This window comes from Passer montanus, unplaced genomic scaffold, assembly GCF_014805655.1.
Source record: "Passer montanus isolate IOZ18808 unplaced genomic scaffold, ASM1480565v1 scaffold121, whole genome shotgun sequence".
NCBI classification, from domain to species: Eukaryota; Metazoa; Chordata; class Aves; order Passeriformes; family Passeridae; genus Passer; species Passer montanus.
The window spans coordinates 916,345-931,164 of record NW_024358834.1 but is presented as its reverse complement, the minus strand read 5'-3'; the positions used below and the strand labels follow the sequence as shown (position 1 = coordinate 931,164).

The window sequence follows — 14,820 nt, the reverse complement described above, 5'->3', positions numbered from 1 at the left end:
CCCCTGCCCAGCTGTGAGAGCTGCTGGCTGAGGGACAGGATTGGGAACCCCTGCCCAGCTGTGAGAGCTGCTGGCTGAGGGACAGGACAGCGGGGCTGTGTGGGGCCAGCCCTGGGAACCTCTGGGTTTGTTTTTACCTGGCTGTCTGTGGCTGGGCTTGTCCCCTGGCACCCAGACCCACAGTGGGGTGAGGGCCCATGGGTGTCGCCACTGCACTGGTGATTTGGTCAGTTTGAGCTTTATTTTGAAGTTCTGGGTTCAAGTATGTGTTCCAGGAGCTTCTGTTTTATATAGTTCAGAGTTTGTGTTCTAGTAACTGCCTTGATAGGAGTCTGCTTTTCCCATGGTTTGAGGCCTGCTGGAATTGGGCCTTGTGAATCCTGGGTGATTCTCATTCCATTTCAGGCATTCAGGTTTTAACCCAACAGACATCTTTGTTTCTTTCAGTTTTACCTGCGCTTTTTCATTTGTAGAATTACAAATTTTGAGCTGGTCACTGAGTATCTCAGTCAGTGTTGGTTGTGCCACTGCACTGGTGATTTGGTCAGTTTGAGCTTTATTTTGAAGTTCTGGGTTCAAGTATGTGTTCCAGAAGCTTCTGTTTTACATAGGTCAGAGTTTGTGTTCTAGTAACTGCCTTGATAGGAGTCTGCTTTTCCCATGGTTTGAGGCCTGCTGGAATTGGGCCTTGTGAATCCTGGGTGATTCTCATTCCATTTCAGGCATTCAGGTTTTAACCCAACAGATATCTTTGTTTCTTTCAGTTTTACCTGTGGTTTTTCATTTGTAGAATTACAAACTTTTGAGCTGGTCACTGAGTATCTCAGTCAGTGTTGGTTGTGTGCTGTGGGCATGGAGCCAATTCCTCACTGTGGCCAAGGGTCCCTCGGTGAGTGTTGTGTCCACACTGTGTCAGATGTAAAAGTGACAGGATTAGAGGGATGAACCATCTCCCTAGGAAGAAAGGCTGAGAGAATTGGGATTTTTCAGCCTGGAGAAGAGAGGGCTCCAGGGTGACCCAGTTGTGGCTTTCCACCACCTGAAGGGAGCGTGAAGTAAAGATAAGGAGAGACCATTTACAAGGGCCTGGAGTGGCAGGATGAGGGGGAATGGCTCCAAACTAAAGGGTAGTAGGTTTACAGTGGATATTAGGAAAGAATTGTTCCCTGTGAGGATGCTGAGGCTCTGGCACAGGTTGCCCAGAGAAGCTGCCCCTGGATCCCTGGCAGTGCCCAAGGCCAGGTTGGACACTGAGGCTTGGAGCAGCTTGGGACAGGGGAAGGTGTCCCTGCCCATGGCAGGGGTGGCACTGGATGAGCTTTTAAGTTTCCTTCCAGCCAAAACCATTGTGTGATGTTGCAACACTGTTCTCAGGAATTTTGCAGGTTTACCCAAATAAAAGTCCCTTCTTGACTTTTTCCCACAAAAGAAAACAAAACCAGTATCTATCCAAACCACTGTAGTCTTCCACCAAAATTGGGTGCTGTAGTGCAGATAACAGGAAAAGTATGGGAGGAGAGGGAGCACCTAGATTATGGATTTTTGGATTTCCCTCCTTTTATTCTCAGACCTTACTTGCAGCTTTTGGGTTTTATTGTAGGTATTAAGCTTGTTACAAGTGACAAAATATTTTAGGGTGCACAGGACATCAAGTATATAACAATTAAAAAAATATCTTTTACATGAAGCTTTTGTTTGTTTGCTTTATACAGTATTAGGAGTCTGGACTTTAATATTTTCATCCATATATATATATATATTCTGAAAATAATATTCTCAAAGGTTGTGTAATCACTCTAGAATATGTTGAAATAATGTTTGTGTTAGTAATAGCTGTGAAACAGAATGTGCTAAATCCAGATAGCTGTTTCCACAGCTCTGAGTCATACCTCAGACAGGTAGGAGGTAAAGAGGCTTGGGAGATACTGCTATGGAAACTCAAATTTGTTTGTACTTTCTCAAGCTGTTAACAAGGATGTTGCAGGGCAAAAAATGGCCTGGGAGTTGCTATCATCTTCTCAAATGCAGCTCATTTTCCTAAAACTTGTTGACACTACTGATATTTGTATGTTGCCAGAGAAATTACCAGCACATACTCCAGCCACACTTGGAGCCCAGGCTTACCTGTGAGCTCAGCATGGTCAAAGAATGTTCCCCAGCTGTTGCTGAAAATGCTTTGATGTCCGTTTTAGTAGGAACTTGTGAAATGCTGCAGATTTAAAAATTCATGAGCTTGCTTTTTATTTCTGTTATTTATTTTACCATTTTATGCCTAGTTTTCTTTATAAAGAGAAAATCCCAATGTTAAGTTGTTAGTTTCCTGATCAGCCTGGTTTCATTGATATCAGTGACTCTCAGATGAAGACACCTCTGTCACACCTTCTGTTACCAGTCAAATTGTCTTGCTTCTGATGTTTTCTGATATGGTCAGAGAAATATGTGGTTGTTTCTGAAGATGCTCTGTGGAAATGGAGACACCAGGGGTTGTCTCAAATGGCCCACCCACTGGGCATGTGGCATGATGATTCCTTCTGGAGAAGCAGATGATGCAAAAAATGAATATATTCCTTGCAGAATTCCATGCAGTTTTATATGTCTGGTTTTTTATTGCAGAGATGACGACGACATCAATGATGTTGCCTCTATGGCTGGTGTTAATCTTAGTGAAGAAAGTGCCCGAATTATGGCTACCAACTCTGACTTGGTTGGCACCCAGATCCAGTCCTGTAAAGATGAACCCTTTCTTGCTGCTATACCTCTCCATAAACGCATACTTGAAACGGGTGAGAAGCACATCCTTTCCTTCTGGGAGTGTTTCCTTCAGAGTGATGAGGTTCTGAGGAGCAGAATATGCTCAGCACTTAAGATGGTTTTTGAAGCATTTGATTCCATAATTTTGTATTTCTAAACTTTCAAGGTTTTTGTGATAAAAGTAACTTACCTCAAGTTGGAAATAAAATAGTATGCTGGTACTTTTAAACTTCATGCTTTCCCCATGTTTTTTATGTCCAAGAATCTCAAAGCTCTTTGCAAACATTAATTATTTCTCACAATCCTCCTTCATGTTTTACACATGAGAAGATTGAAACAAAGAAATAAAGTAAGTAGTACAGGTCACAGAGGACACCTGTGAATAACATTTAACAGAATGCTTAAGTCTCCTGTCAAGATTTTCTTTCCCCATACAAACCAGTTATTCAGTTCTTAACACCTGCCTCTATTTAAGTTCATAGTGATTTTCTTATGATGTGTTTTCAAAAAGCTGTGTTTATTTATCATGGTAAAAAGGTATGTTTATTTATTCTGCCATTTGAAAATGGAAGTTAAAAACTTCAGTAGAATAACTGTTCAAAATTAATGATGTTTTAAGGTTAGGAAATACGCTGCTGTAAAATAGAATGCATTTTGTATGACATAGTTGATTAATACACACTATGTGTTCTGGTACTTAAATGTATATTTTTCAGCATAATTTTTCTAATGTTTTCAGTGCCATCAGTGTCTTAACATAGTAAGCTCCAATTATTTAGGGGTATAAATTGTATCTCTTTCAGACCTCTGCTTACATCACAAATTTTTAGCGATCTAGTTTTCAGAGTTTTAAAGATAAGACCAAAATCTTGCTGCAAATCAGCACTGTTAGGTTTTTTTAAGCATGAGGTTGCTTCTGAAATGCTATTTGTGTTTATGTTCATTGAATTAACGGCACCCTTTTTATATTGCAGTTGCAGGCAAGTTCTTCATTGACTTATTGTCAGACTTCACTCTTGTACTTTACAAAATGCCATTTTAAGTTCCCCTTCAGAGAAAGGCATGGTTTTGCAGGCGGTAGGCAGCTGGCAGTGAGGATGTGATGACGGCTGGAAGCAGGTCCTGCCTTTTGGGACTGCCTCAGCACCACTGAGACTGCAGCCAGCGAGCTCTTCAGCAAGTGTGTCTGGGAAGCTGTTGGGAGGGATGCTCACACAATAGTTGATACAGGTGTAGGAAAAGGAACAGGCAGGCATAAAACTGTTGGAAAGAATGGGAAATCGGTAATGAATTTGCCACATCAGCCTTAATGAGCTGTCTGGCTGTAACAATTGCTGCACAACATGGAGATGTAATTACAAGTGCAGGACTTACAGGAATCTGTACATACTTTAAGAGCCACAGAACCCATCACACTATTCATCACTGCCTTTTGGGGTTTGCTTCTCTGAGGAACAAATCCCTATGGCTGTTTTTGAAGCTTTATTTGCTTTGATAATTGAAATGAAACTTTCAAAGCTTTTAAAAGCAGCTGCAGGGATTTACTTCTCAAAAGCAGTGAATCCAGAAGAGTGGCCACTCCTAGTGATCTCCTGCAGCCACTTTTAGAGCTTTATTTTGGTTTTATATGAAGCCTTTTATAGTTTTGAAAGTGGCTGTGGAGTTCAGAAGTGGCTACTATCTGGGATCTATGGCTCTTGAGGAGAGAATTCCTTCAGCTGATTTTGAAGTTTTAGAAGCTGGGTTTTCACTGTGTGTGGCCAGATTTGTTGTTTGCTTAGGACCACACACAAATTTAGTAATTTGTGCTACTGGGCACTTAAAATAATGACATTGTAAGTTCAGGACAAGACTCAGTATTGCCATATGTTGCTGTGACAACACCAGGACTAAACAAAGCACCCGTGACCTTCTCGAGCACATTAGGAAAAAGTCTGTGATGTGAGTCCTCATTCTTCTGTTTTTATTTTGCCTGTTGACAAATGAGATAAGATACATTGTTTCTTCTTACTTTTGCCTGAATATGACTTAAACAGATGTTATTTTCTACCTTTAGGTCTATTCATATTTAACCACTTCAGTTTTAGGGCAGGTTTTTAATGTTTTAGTAAAAGAGAGATTTGTGGTGTGTACAGTATTAGGAAACTGCTCTTGTCTCCTTTCTCAGAAGCTAGATCTTTCAAGTTTTCTGTAATATTAATCTCCTCCTCTATTTTCTGAGTAAGAGTTCTGTCGAGCAACTCGGTAGTGTTCCCCAAAGGCTGTTTCAGAGATTGTGCTTCCATTCACCAGAGTTGGAATATAAACTGCTAAAGTGAGAGCAGATGCTCTTCAGACTTTGGCAGTAACCACCAGCCAGATGCCTCAAAGACATAGTGAAAGAGGTTTCTTAATATATTGTATGTTCTTATCTCTACTTGAGCTTGGCAGTGTTGTAATCCAAAGTTTATTTTAAATCTGAGGGACTAATATTGATCCATTTAAATAGAAGAAGTAACTGAAAGGTAATTAATGCAAAGATATTCATCCACTTCCCACATGCTTCCTTATCCAATTTTGTATCTAGTCATTTTGGGCTGGTAATCATTGCCATTTGTTCATGTAGGAAGGCAAGGCTGTGACTGTTTCAAATTCTTCTTTGATGCAAAATCAAGAGTGGGTATTTCTCAGCACATAATGTATTTCTTTTGTTATTCCACTTGGAATCATAAAACTTTAAACCCTGATCTTTCTACATGACAGCATAGCACAGTGAAACATATACAAAGGGTTGGAAGGCTTTTGTTTCTCTTTTTGGGAAGTTGAGAGGCAGAGGTTGATATGCATCATGCATGTGCATACCAACTCCTGACACTTTCTAGGTCTTTAGCTTTGTTAGTAGAATGAGTAGTGTTTCTTCAGAGGGCAAGCAAGCTGATTAGACCCTCACAAATAAATAATGCTGAAAAATCCTGGCTTTTCCACATGGTTTTGTGGGAATGAAAGAAGAAAAATAACCCTAATAATTTGTAATTTTCACTTTTGTTCATTCATAAGTTACTTCTTGCTGGGTAAGAATGCTGTATTAGTTAGATTTTAGAAGCTAGTTTTTGACATTCTGAGTTTTTTGCTGTTTTCTGAGTGAGGCAACAGGCAACACTTAGTAAAGTAGGTTTTTAAGTGTGACAGTTTTCTATAGTTCATAACCATCTTGTGCAAATAGAGACTCCTTGGCTTTAATTCCTTGATTACAGCATGGTTTCTGAGTGCGGATAAGAACAAGGCTGTACTGCATTTTATATTAAACATTAGTGAAAGGTAGCAGGACACAGCAAATTACAGCATAAAACATGATACTTTTTATAATCCTTTCCTAAATCCTTGGATAAAGGGAGCAGCTGTCTCATGTATTTTTCTGAGAGCTTGGTGGTCTCTCAAACCTTCACTGGGGGTTCCAAAAATTTTGCTTTACATTTTGTGAACAACAGAGCATGACACCTTCACAGGTTTAGAATCTGTAGCAGCTTATGAATTCCCACAACTTTTAGTTCTGATTTCTTCTACAATCAGGTGATGCCATTTTGCTTTTATTAATTCTCCCTAAAATGTCACAACTTGTGGTGAACCATAAATTAAACTGTCATAATGCAATAATATTTAAGCAGGAGTTTGGTATATTGCATTCTTTGACTTAGATGGTTCCTTTCTCTCTTCACTTTGTGTTCTTCACCCCATTTTTCTACTTCAGTTTTATTGTTGCAGAGCACTGACTGAATAGAACAGATGTGGCACTCTTAAGAGATATGGGACGGGTTTGGCCACATGGAACACATTTTGAGTGCTGTTCATCTTGTATCTTCCAAATTATTTTAACTTAAATACTTAATGATAGAAATTTTTTGGAGAATCAGCCATGATATTTTTATTTCACATTGATTCAGAATTTTTTACACCTGCATTAAGAAATGAGATTGTCTATAGCATGGTTTTACAAAATGCTGTGTTTGTTTGTTACCTATCATTGTTATCAATGTCCTTTGGAAACATGTATTATACTGACACAGCATACATCTGCAATATTTTCCACCACAAACGTAGTTCTGGATTCTCTTGCTTCATGTGAATAAATTTTTAGTCTAGAACACACATAGTGGTGCATGCCAGTTATTATAAAGCTTGAAAATGTGCTGATCAATCCAGTTTCTCCTAGTTCAGTAGTTATAAGTCCTACAGTTCTCCTTTACACAGCTTCAGAGAAGCTTGGCTAGTTAGAAGTGAGCCACTGTTTCTAATCCAGTTTCTCCTAGTTCAGTAGTTATAAGTCCTACACAGCTTCAGAGAAGCTTGGCTGGTTAGAAGTGAGCCACTGTTTCTGTCAATATAACAGTTGTATGGTTAAGCTCAACATAATTTATAGATTTACCTTTTTGTTATTTTACATGTAAAATATGTTTTTAATTCTGTCTGATGAAATATTGATCATTGCTCTGCCTTGATTCTTTCTTTGTTCAGCCACGCTTGAATTGCATGTCTGCTATAACACTGCATGTTAAACCCTACAGAAATAGCTTATCTGTGTTTTCTGCATTCTGGGGTGTATTGAATCTACTGTGTGGCATTGCAGTGGCAGCAGTTGTGTGCATATGTGCATATTTTAAATAAAGAATTTGTGTGATCTAGGGGGCATTTTATATTGCTAAAGTATGTTAAAACCCATAGGGGTACCCTTCATGGAACCAAGCCAGGTGATTTCAGACTCTGTTTAAAGCATTTGTTATTAGTTCAGTAAGTCTTTCTGGCATCCTCTTTTTCTGGGTTTGTTTGTCAACATATGTGTTCTTTTTTGAATGAAATGAAACTGTGCTATTGATGACTCTCTTTCATATACAGAGCAGCTCTAACATAAAAGTGTAGTTATTTCTCTGGTTGCTTTACTTTAGAGGGCTTTTATAGCTACTTCAATTACCATGGTTGTACATTCCGAAATTCTGAGCTCTCCAGTTGCCTGTGAATGTAATTTTTTGTTTTCACTGCACTTTTTGTTGATGTGATTTAGTTGTTTTCACTGCTGACTTTTAACTTTTTGTCCATAAGTTGATTTGTCTTCAAGTGAAGTATTTGTTTGAATATAATTTTTCTCCATCAGCATCCTGCTGTCAGGATGACCTCTGTAAATGCCTGTGGACATAACTCTTGACTGTATTTGGAGGTTGCTCTAACACCTACCTGTTCATAAGTGTAGCAGATTGAAGTCATGCACTGTCCTAAGGACATGCTTGAACTGTACCTACAGTGGAGTTCTCTGGATTCTACTTGCTTTTTCTCAGGGAACCAAAAAAGTCATGTTAGGTATAGTATAATCCAAATTGCAAGTTGTTGTGCATGCCAAAAGCATGGACTTCTCTAGCTTCTCTAAACTTCAGTCTGGCACTGCAGAGATGTGGCAGGTGTAGAGATGTATCCACATTCTGACATCTGGAATAGTTCTGTAACTTGGCCTTTTTTCATTAGTATCAAACCAACAATTTGCTAGAAATTGCATTTAGATGAGAAGATGTGTGTTGCTCTCAATTTTCTAACCAATGTCCATAGTTGTGATAGTTGTTTCTTAGGTTGAGACTGGAGTTCATTGTACGTGTTCAATAGAGAATTTGGTTTTATATTCCAACTGAATCAATTGCTAATGTCACTATATTATAAGACAATTATATTTGATTTGTATTTATTATTTCCTTTTCAAAAAAGGTGGGATTACGTTCCCATCTTAGTATCAGCAGCAGTGTTGCCAAATAAACATAATCAGTAAGTGCTTCAGCAGAATGTTAAACCCTATTGTTGTTCTTTCTTTAATAGGTCCATGATTAGACTTCCTGTTTTACAAGATGTCCCAACATGTGTTGGAATGGTAACTTCAGTACCACCTGAGAGCTTGGAGTCTGCCTTTCTGTGAAAGGTAGGGCAGCTTCTGTTCAATATTTTTTGTGTATTTACAAGGTTTTCTTTTTATTAATCTTATTGGCTCTGCACCACTACAGAATCTGAGTTACGCTTTTAGCTGTATCACCTTTAGGTGTCAGAACTGATGTTATTCCATCAAGCAGTAATTTCTCAAAATAAATATGATTAATTTAGCTATGTTTAAATAATGGCTATTTATGAAGAAAATGATGCTGTTTCTTCAGGCATCATTTTCAAAGGTTTTACTCCAGCTGAACTGAGATCATGACCATTATACTTGGTCTCAGAAATATTTAGAGAATTCAAGTTTTGTTTTCACCATAATTTTGTTTTCACCCGTTTTTCATTCTGTTTTGTGAATGTAGTGAAAGTGCCATCTTTGAAAGGTCTTGCTATTTCTGGAAGGCAGTTCTGGCCTTCAGGGCCCACCAAAATATGTTACCCAGCCTCAGAATAAGTTTGCATCTGGGAATTGAACAGCTTAAATTTCCAGGTCTCTGCAAAGGAGAGTAAAATTAAGATCATCATTCTGTGGAGATGCATTCTCTACCAGATTCATTTATAAAGTCCATGGATGTAAAATAAGAACAATAAAAAGAAAACCTTAGAGAACCATTCAGTATTGCAATAAAGCTGACTTACATTATCCCTGTAGGCAAACTCCATGCTCTAGAGGTGGTGCTAATGTCCCCAGCGCTCAACACATGTTGGAACATCTTTGTGGAGGAGGAAGTCATTGATCAGTGAGCAGCATCTTCAAGGATCCTTTAAGGGGGAAAAAGTAACAGGTAATATTTTTAAAAATATGTTGGAATGATTGTTCATTATGTTTATTTGGCAATCCTGCTGCTCATACTAAGGTTGTAGTGTTTTCATTTCTTAAAATTACTGACAAACTTTGTAAACTTCCTTTAGTCTTTCCTTCTCCCATTGTCAGCCTCCTTCACATTGCTGAGTCTTCTGCACACAAGTCCAGAATTTACTGTAACTCAATGGCAGTGGTTGTAATGCAGAGAGGGTTAATCTGTAGGTTAACCAGTTTTGCAGTCCCTTGTGTTAAGTAAGTCAGAGCCAAACATTGAACTGATATGAAGACATTCTGCTGCTAACCAAAGGGTATTTGTTTTCAAGGGAGTAGCTGGAACACAAAGTTGTGCCAGATGAGGTACCACCATCTGTTCTTGCACAATAGTGTAGAAGTGCAACCTTACTATAAACTAAAGCTGTTTTGACAAAATTCAGCAGCTGTATCTAACCTGGTTAAATTTTGCAGTGGTGGATCTGGTGATGCTGTCTGTCTATACTGTTAATGAATGGTGTCCTGATCTTGGCAGTTTTAATTTTAATCCTGGGTGTAGACAGATGAAGGTGCTGACATTTTGAAATACAGGTTGTGATCTTTGGTCTACCCTTCTGGTATCCTTTGAATTTCCTGGGTTTTGTGCATATCCTGCCTCTGTGAAATGCCCATCCTGCTCCTTAGACAAAGCCTCACATGTAACTAGTCTGCCTGGCATCAGGCTTGTGGTGACAGCTGTGATGCCTGGTCTGATTGTGGTGTCAGAGATTGTTTTTCAGAGGAAAAATATTGTCAAAATGTCTGTTTTGCTCACACAATTTGCTTTAAAAGAGCAGAACCACATAGGCATGTTCTTACACTTGGTGTGCCTTTGAATGCTGTGGATGTGATGGAGAGTGTGGTCTGCTCCTTGTGAGGACTATGCTCTAGGATGTGGCATCTGTTTGTCATCTCTGACATTCTTACAGGAGTTCTGCTCCATCTCTGTCTTACCTGGTGTACTGCCATAACAGTGTATGTATGGTGTTTAAGCCTGAGGTCTTGCCTTGGTTTACTATTTTGGGTTTAGCTCAAGAAACAAATTTGCTCTGCATGAAAACAGATAAATCCCCAACTAACAACTTCTCTGTTGTTTTCTTAGGGGACTCCTGTTGGTGTCATTGCCATATTAGTACTTTCTGGTCTGGTCCTTGTAAAAATTTCTTTTGATTTTACTGTAGTGAGTAACCAAGCAGAAAAGTGCATTGAGGCATTTACTATTATTCATAAAAAACAGTGAACATATTTTCTAGTCCTCTATACTCACTCCATGTTTATTCTTGAATGTTCCTGGATGTCTTTGGACATACTTATTATGCTGTATTTTTTGTTTAGGAAAACCAAGATGAAGAAGAAAAGATCATATAACTGTAATCTGTGTTCGTATTTGACAGGTTGAGACCTGCCCCATTTCAGTTTTCATCCTCTCCTCTGTCTTTAGTATTTTCCTCACACTGTTCAATTGCTGCAGCACAAATTACTGGGATTGTAAGGTAGGATGTGGAGCTGTAGTTCTCAAAGACTTTGTCCTTCAGTGCCTCCTTTCAATAACTGCAGCACCCGCCCTTCCTTTAGAATACACACACCAAATGGCACAAAAATAATCTTAAAGTTGAATTATTTAAAGAAGAGGAATTCATCCTCAAATGTAAGGATATTGTCTTTGCTTAACACATTGAGATTTTGATTTCTTCTAAAAGAAGTTAGGTGATACACAGTTTAATTGCAGAAGAGAGCAGGGAAACAATTCTAGTGCTTTATGTTCCTTCACAGAGTTGACATTCTTTCTGTCCTTTCTGATCAAGCTGCAAGCCTTGCGTGCTGTGGGAGTGCCAAGTGTTCTCTGCTCCTAGATGCACTGTTATGCTTCCATGCTTTGTGGCAGCTCCTTCCATTTTCCAAGCCTCCACATAGCTGTGCAGAATGTTGTTTGGTGACTAGCTGGGTTCTGTTAGAGACAAACCACTAGGGGTAATAAAAAAGACTCTCTTCATGGATGATTAATAGCTGCCTTTCAGCTGTTTAATTATCTCGCTTAGAGACAGAATTTTGGAAACTGGATTGTCTGGTTATATATACCTTAGCACAGACCTCTTCTCAAAGTAGTTTTTCTTTTCCCCCAAAACCATGAATTTTGAGTAAGTTCCCAGACATACCCACTGCTTGAGACTTTTTAGAGAAGTGGAGACTTTTTGTTGGTCAATCTTACATGAACTCCATCAGAAAACATGAGTTGTATAGTTAGGGTTAAGTATGGTTCTTGAGAAATTCTTTCTCTACTTGATGAATTTTTTTGTCCTGCCCCAAATACTATGGATTTGCATATGAAAGCTTTGAATCAGCACATAAAATAGGATGAGACTATGGCCAGGGTTACACATAGATTTTGCATGGATACAACTATTTCTCTGGCTCTGTTGTGTTAAAATAATTATACCACGATGACCCTCTAGAGTGGAGCTATTTTGCTTGTTTTCCTTTGACAAGAATGAAGTGTATTAAAATTAGAAAGTAAAAGTTCAAAATAAAAATGTCATTTTTGCTGAGTATGTAGTTAAGTTGTGGAACTCTTTGTTTTACAGTGTTGCAAATTCAAAAAATTACTTGAAAAATTAATGGAAAAAACATGCCATCCTGACCTAATAGACAGAAAAGATGCTCTAACTTAGGACAGACCAAGGCATAATTTTGGTACACAGTGAGCACTACACACTTTTTGTTTTAATAATCTTCTAGCAGCATCTCCTAATACTGCTGTTAGAAAAAGGATGATGGACTCTGTTGCCCAGTTTAGGTTTACTTTACTTTTTATACAGTTACATAAATACATAAGTGTTTATTATACTATAGTTTGTACTGAAAGAGTTAAATCCACTTTAGTGCCTGGAACACTTCAAATGGGTTTGTGTTTGTGCATTCACACTACAGAGCTTAAAAGTCTCAGCTGAATCTTATTTGCTAAAATAGTTTGGTTGGCATTTACTTTGGAGGGGGCAGGAAAAGGCAACACTAAAAATTGTGCAGCATTTTATTCAGCATTTTTATTCTTTTAGGTTATGTTGCATGGCTGGTTATGTTTTTTCCCTGCTGTGTCTTGCACTGAGTATGTATTTTGAGGATTTTAATCTGTAAGTTTGGAATTTATTTTTAAAAAATAGCAGATGTTTGAGCAGTTTGGCAGTTTCACAAAATGTTTCCAGGGCAATCAGCTCAAGGTTGGTAGTCCTGAAGAAGTGTAAGGCAAACACTACTCCCAGCAGATTGGGAATTCTCAAGAAGTGTGGGAAATAGATTTGTAGAGAATTCTCCAAGCCTGACAGAAAGCTCACATAGTGTGTATCTGTATGTAAACTTTGAGATAAGAAATGTTGACTTAGAAATACCATAGAATAGGACAGAGAGAGAGAGAGAAATGGAACTGGAAACAAGTTTTGAAGGATGGCCTTGCAAATAAGACTGGATACTTTGGAGAAACACAACTTGGAAAGATGCATTGTAGTGAGACCCACGAGGGGTGATTTTAGATTATTGGCTTTAAGGCATTTTTGCAGCATGGTGTGGCAAAAGATGAGGCCAAGAAATGCTCATAGTGTATTGTAATTAGGAAGTAGTTGGCTTCTGATGGTGTGAGTTATAACATCTGTATTGCCTCACCCTTCACAAGAGACTGAAAATGGAATAAAAGTTTTTAAAACACCTCTCAGTGCCCCACCTCTGGGTCAGAAAAGGGCCTAATCTGACAAAGAAGGCTTCCAGTTTGTCCAGAAATCAAATCATGAGTTAGTTCTTAAACTCTGAGAGGAGGAATGGTTTTTTACAAACAAGCTTATTGAAGTCAGGAATGTAGGGCTTTCCATTGTTTTGCAAACAACAATTACAAAGCAATAAAAAGTCATTCTCTCTGGAAGTCCTTGTTCCCCATGGAGGTGCACTGGGAGTGTTGAGCAGTATCTGAGACTGGTTTGAGTCGTGTCAGCCGAGGGTGGTTTGGAGCTCTGGGCTCTGTCTTGGCCATCTGCCCCTCGCAGAGGGTGCTGCTCTCTACCTGCTGCAGGGAACCTGCACCAAATCTCAAAGCACTTGGAAGGGATTCCCTGCTTGGCAAGAAACACTCCCTGGCCTGGGGCTTTCCTGAGCAGCTCCGGGTTGCAGGTTCCTTAGAGGCGCCTGCTCCGACCACTTCCTTTGGCTTGGCTCTTTTTGTCAGGGTAGCAACTAAAGTTTTGTAGTTTCTCCTTTCCTCATACTGTCTTCTAGCAGTAGACCAGCTTAACAGTACAGCAAGTCAACACTGATTGAATTATTTATGCATTTGGTTAGTAAGACTAAAATTGAGGCTTTTATTCAAGGGACTGAAACCAGAAGATTACAGCTAAAATTATCTTACTGTTTCCTTTGCCTGGGATCACTGGGTTATCTTGCACCCCTAGGAATCTCTAATTTTAATCATCAGAACTAGGAGTTGCCGTTTGTCCTACCACTGTTGAACAAGCTCTGCATTCAGTTTTTAGTACTGAAAATCTGTCTAGGGCACTGGGAGCCTCCCCACAACCCCAGGATATTCTGAACCCAACCAACCACCTTAATCTTTTCCTCTCCTGTGTTCCATCCCTCATTCTCTAGCTTAATATTTAGGGTTGGGTTTTCCCCTTGATAGCACTAGGAATGCAGCATTGATGGATGGCTTTGTGTGCTGAGGACACTGCTCTGAGGTTGGGAGAAGTGAGTTCACTAATTGCCATTTGTGCTTCTCAGGATGTCAAGGCTCCTTAGTACAGTAGAGTTGTTTCTCCTCTGTGTTTAGCCTGGGACTGCTCAGTTTAGAATTATTAATACACAGTATTTAGAATTATTAATACACAGGATCAGATAAAGCTCTAGTTGTTTTCTCTTGATTTCATGGCTTGCTTTCTGTAGAGACCACACAAGCTGAGTCCTACACAAATACTGTTTATCTAGTTTCAGAAGGTGTACTGCTCTCCCCCTCACCCCATTGTTTTCAGCTTGTAATTTCCACAGGTTCCTGTATATTGTAGCTCTTGAACAGTGTTTATGTAACCAGTCATGTTGTATTTAGTTATATGTAATTGTACAGAGATTAAGGTGTTTTAAATGTTTCGCTGCTGCATCTACAGCAGCACTATAAAATTGTCAGTTTCCCTTGTGCTGGTGAAATGAAGGAATAGAATTCTTTATTAGGGAATTGAATGGTTTGGGAGGATGCAGGAATTGAGGTGGTTGTGTTTCCAATACATGCCTTTCCTGATGGGGAAGCTTGCAGGGGGACTGAGGCA

At 39.1% G+C, this 14,820-nt stretch overlaps 1 protein-coding gene across 1 annotated transcript in view; it reads left to right on the top strand.

Annotated features, from left to right (window-relative positions):
* LOC120497090 (transcription initiation factor TFIID subunit 4-like) overlaps positions 1-14,820 on the top strand; it is a 146,253-nt gene that overhangs the window by 41,010 nt on the left and 90,423 nt on the right. The window contains 1 exon segment of the mRNA XM_039698146.1: positions 2,614-2,783. Within this exon segment, the coding sequence (XP_039554080.1) occupies positions 2,614-2,783 (170 nt within the window).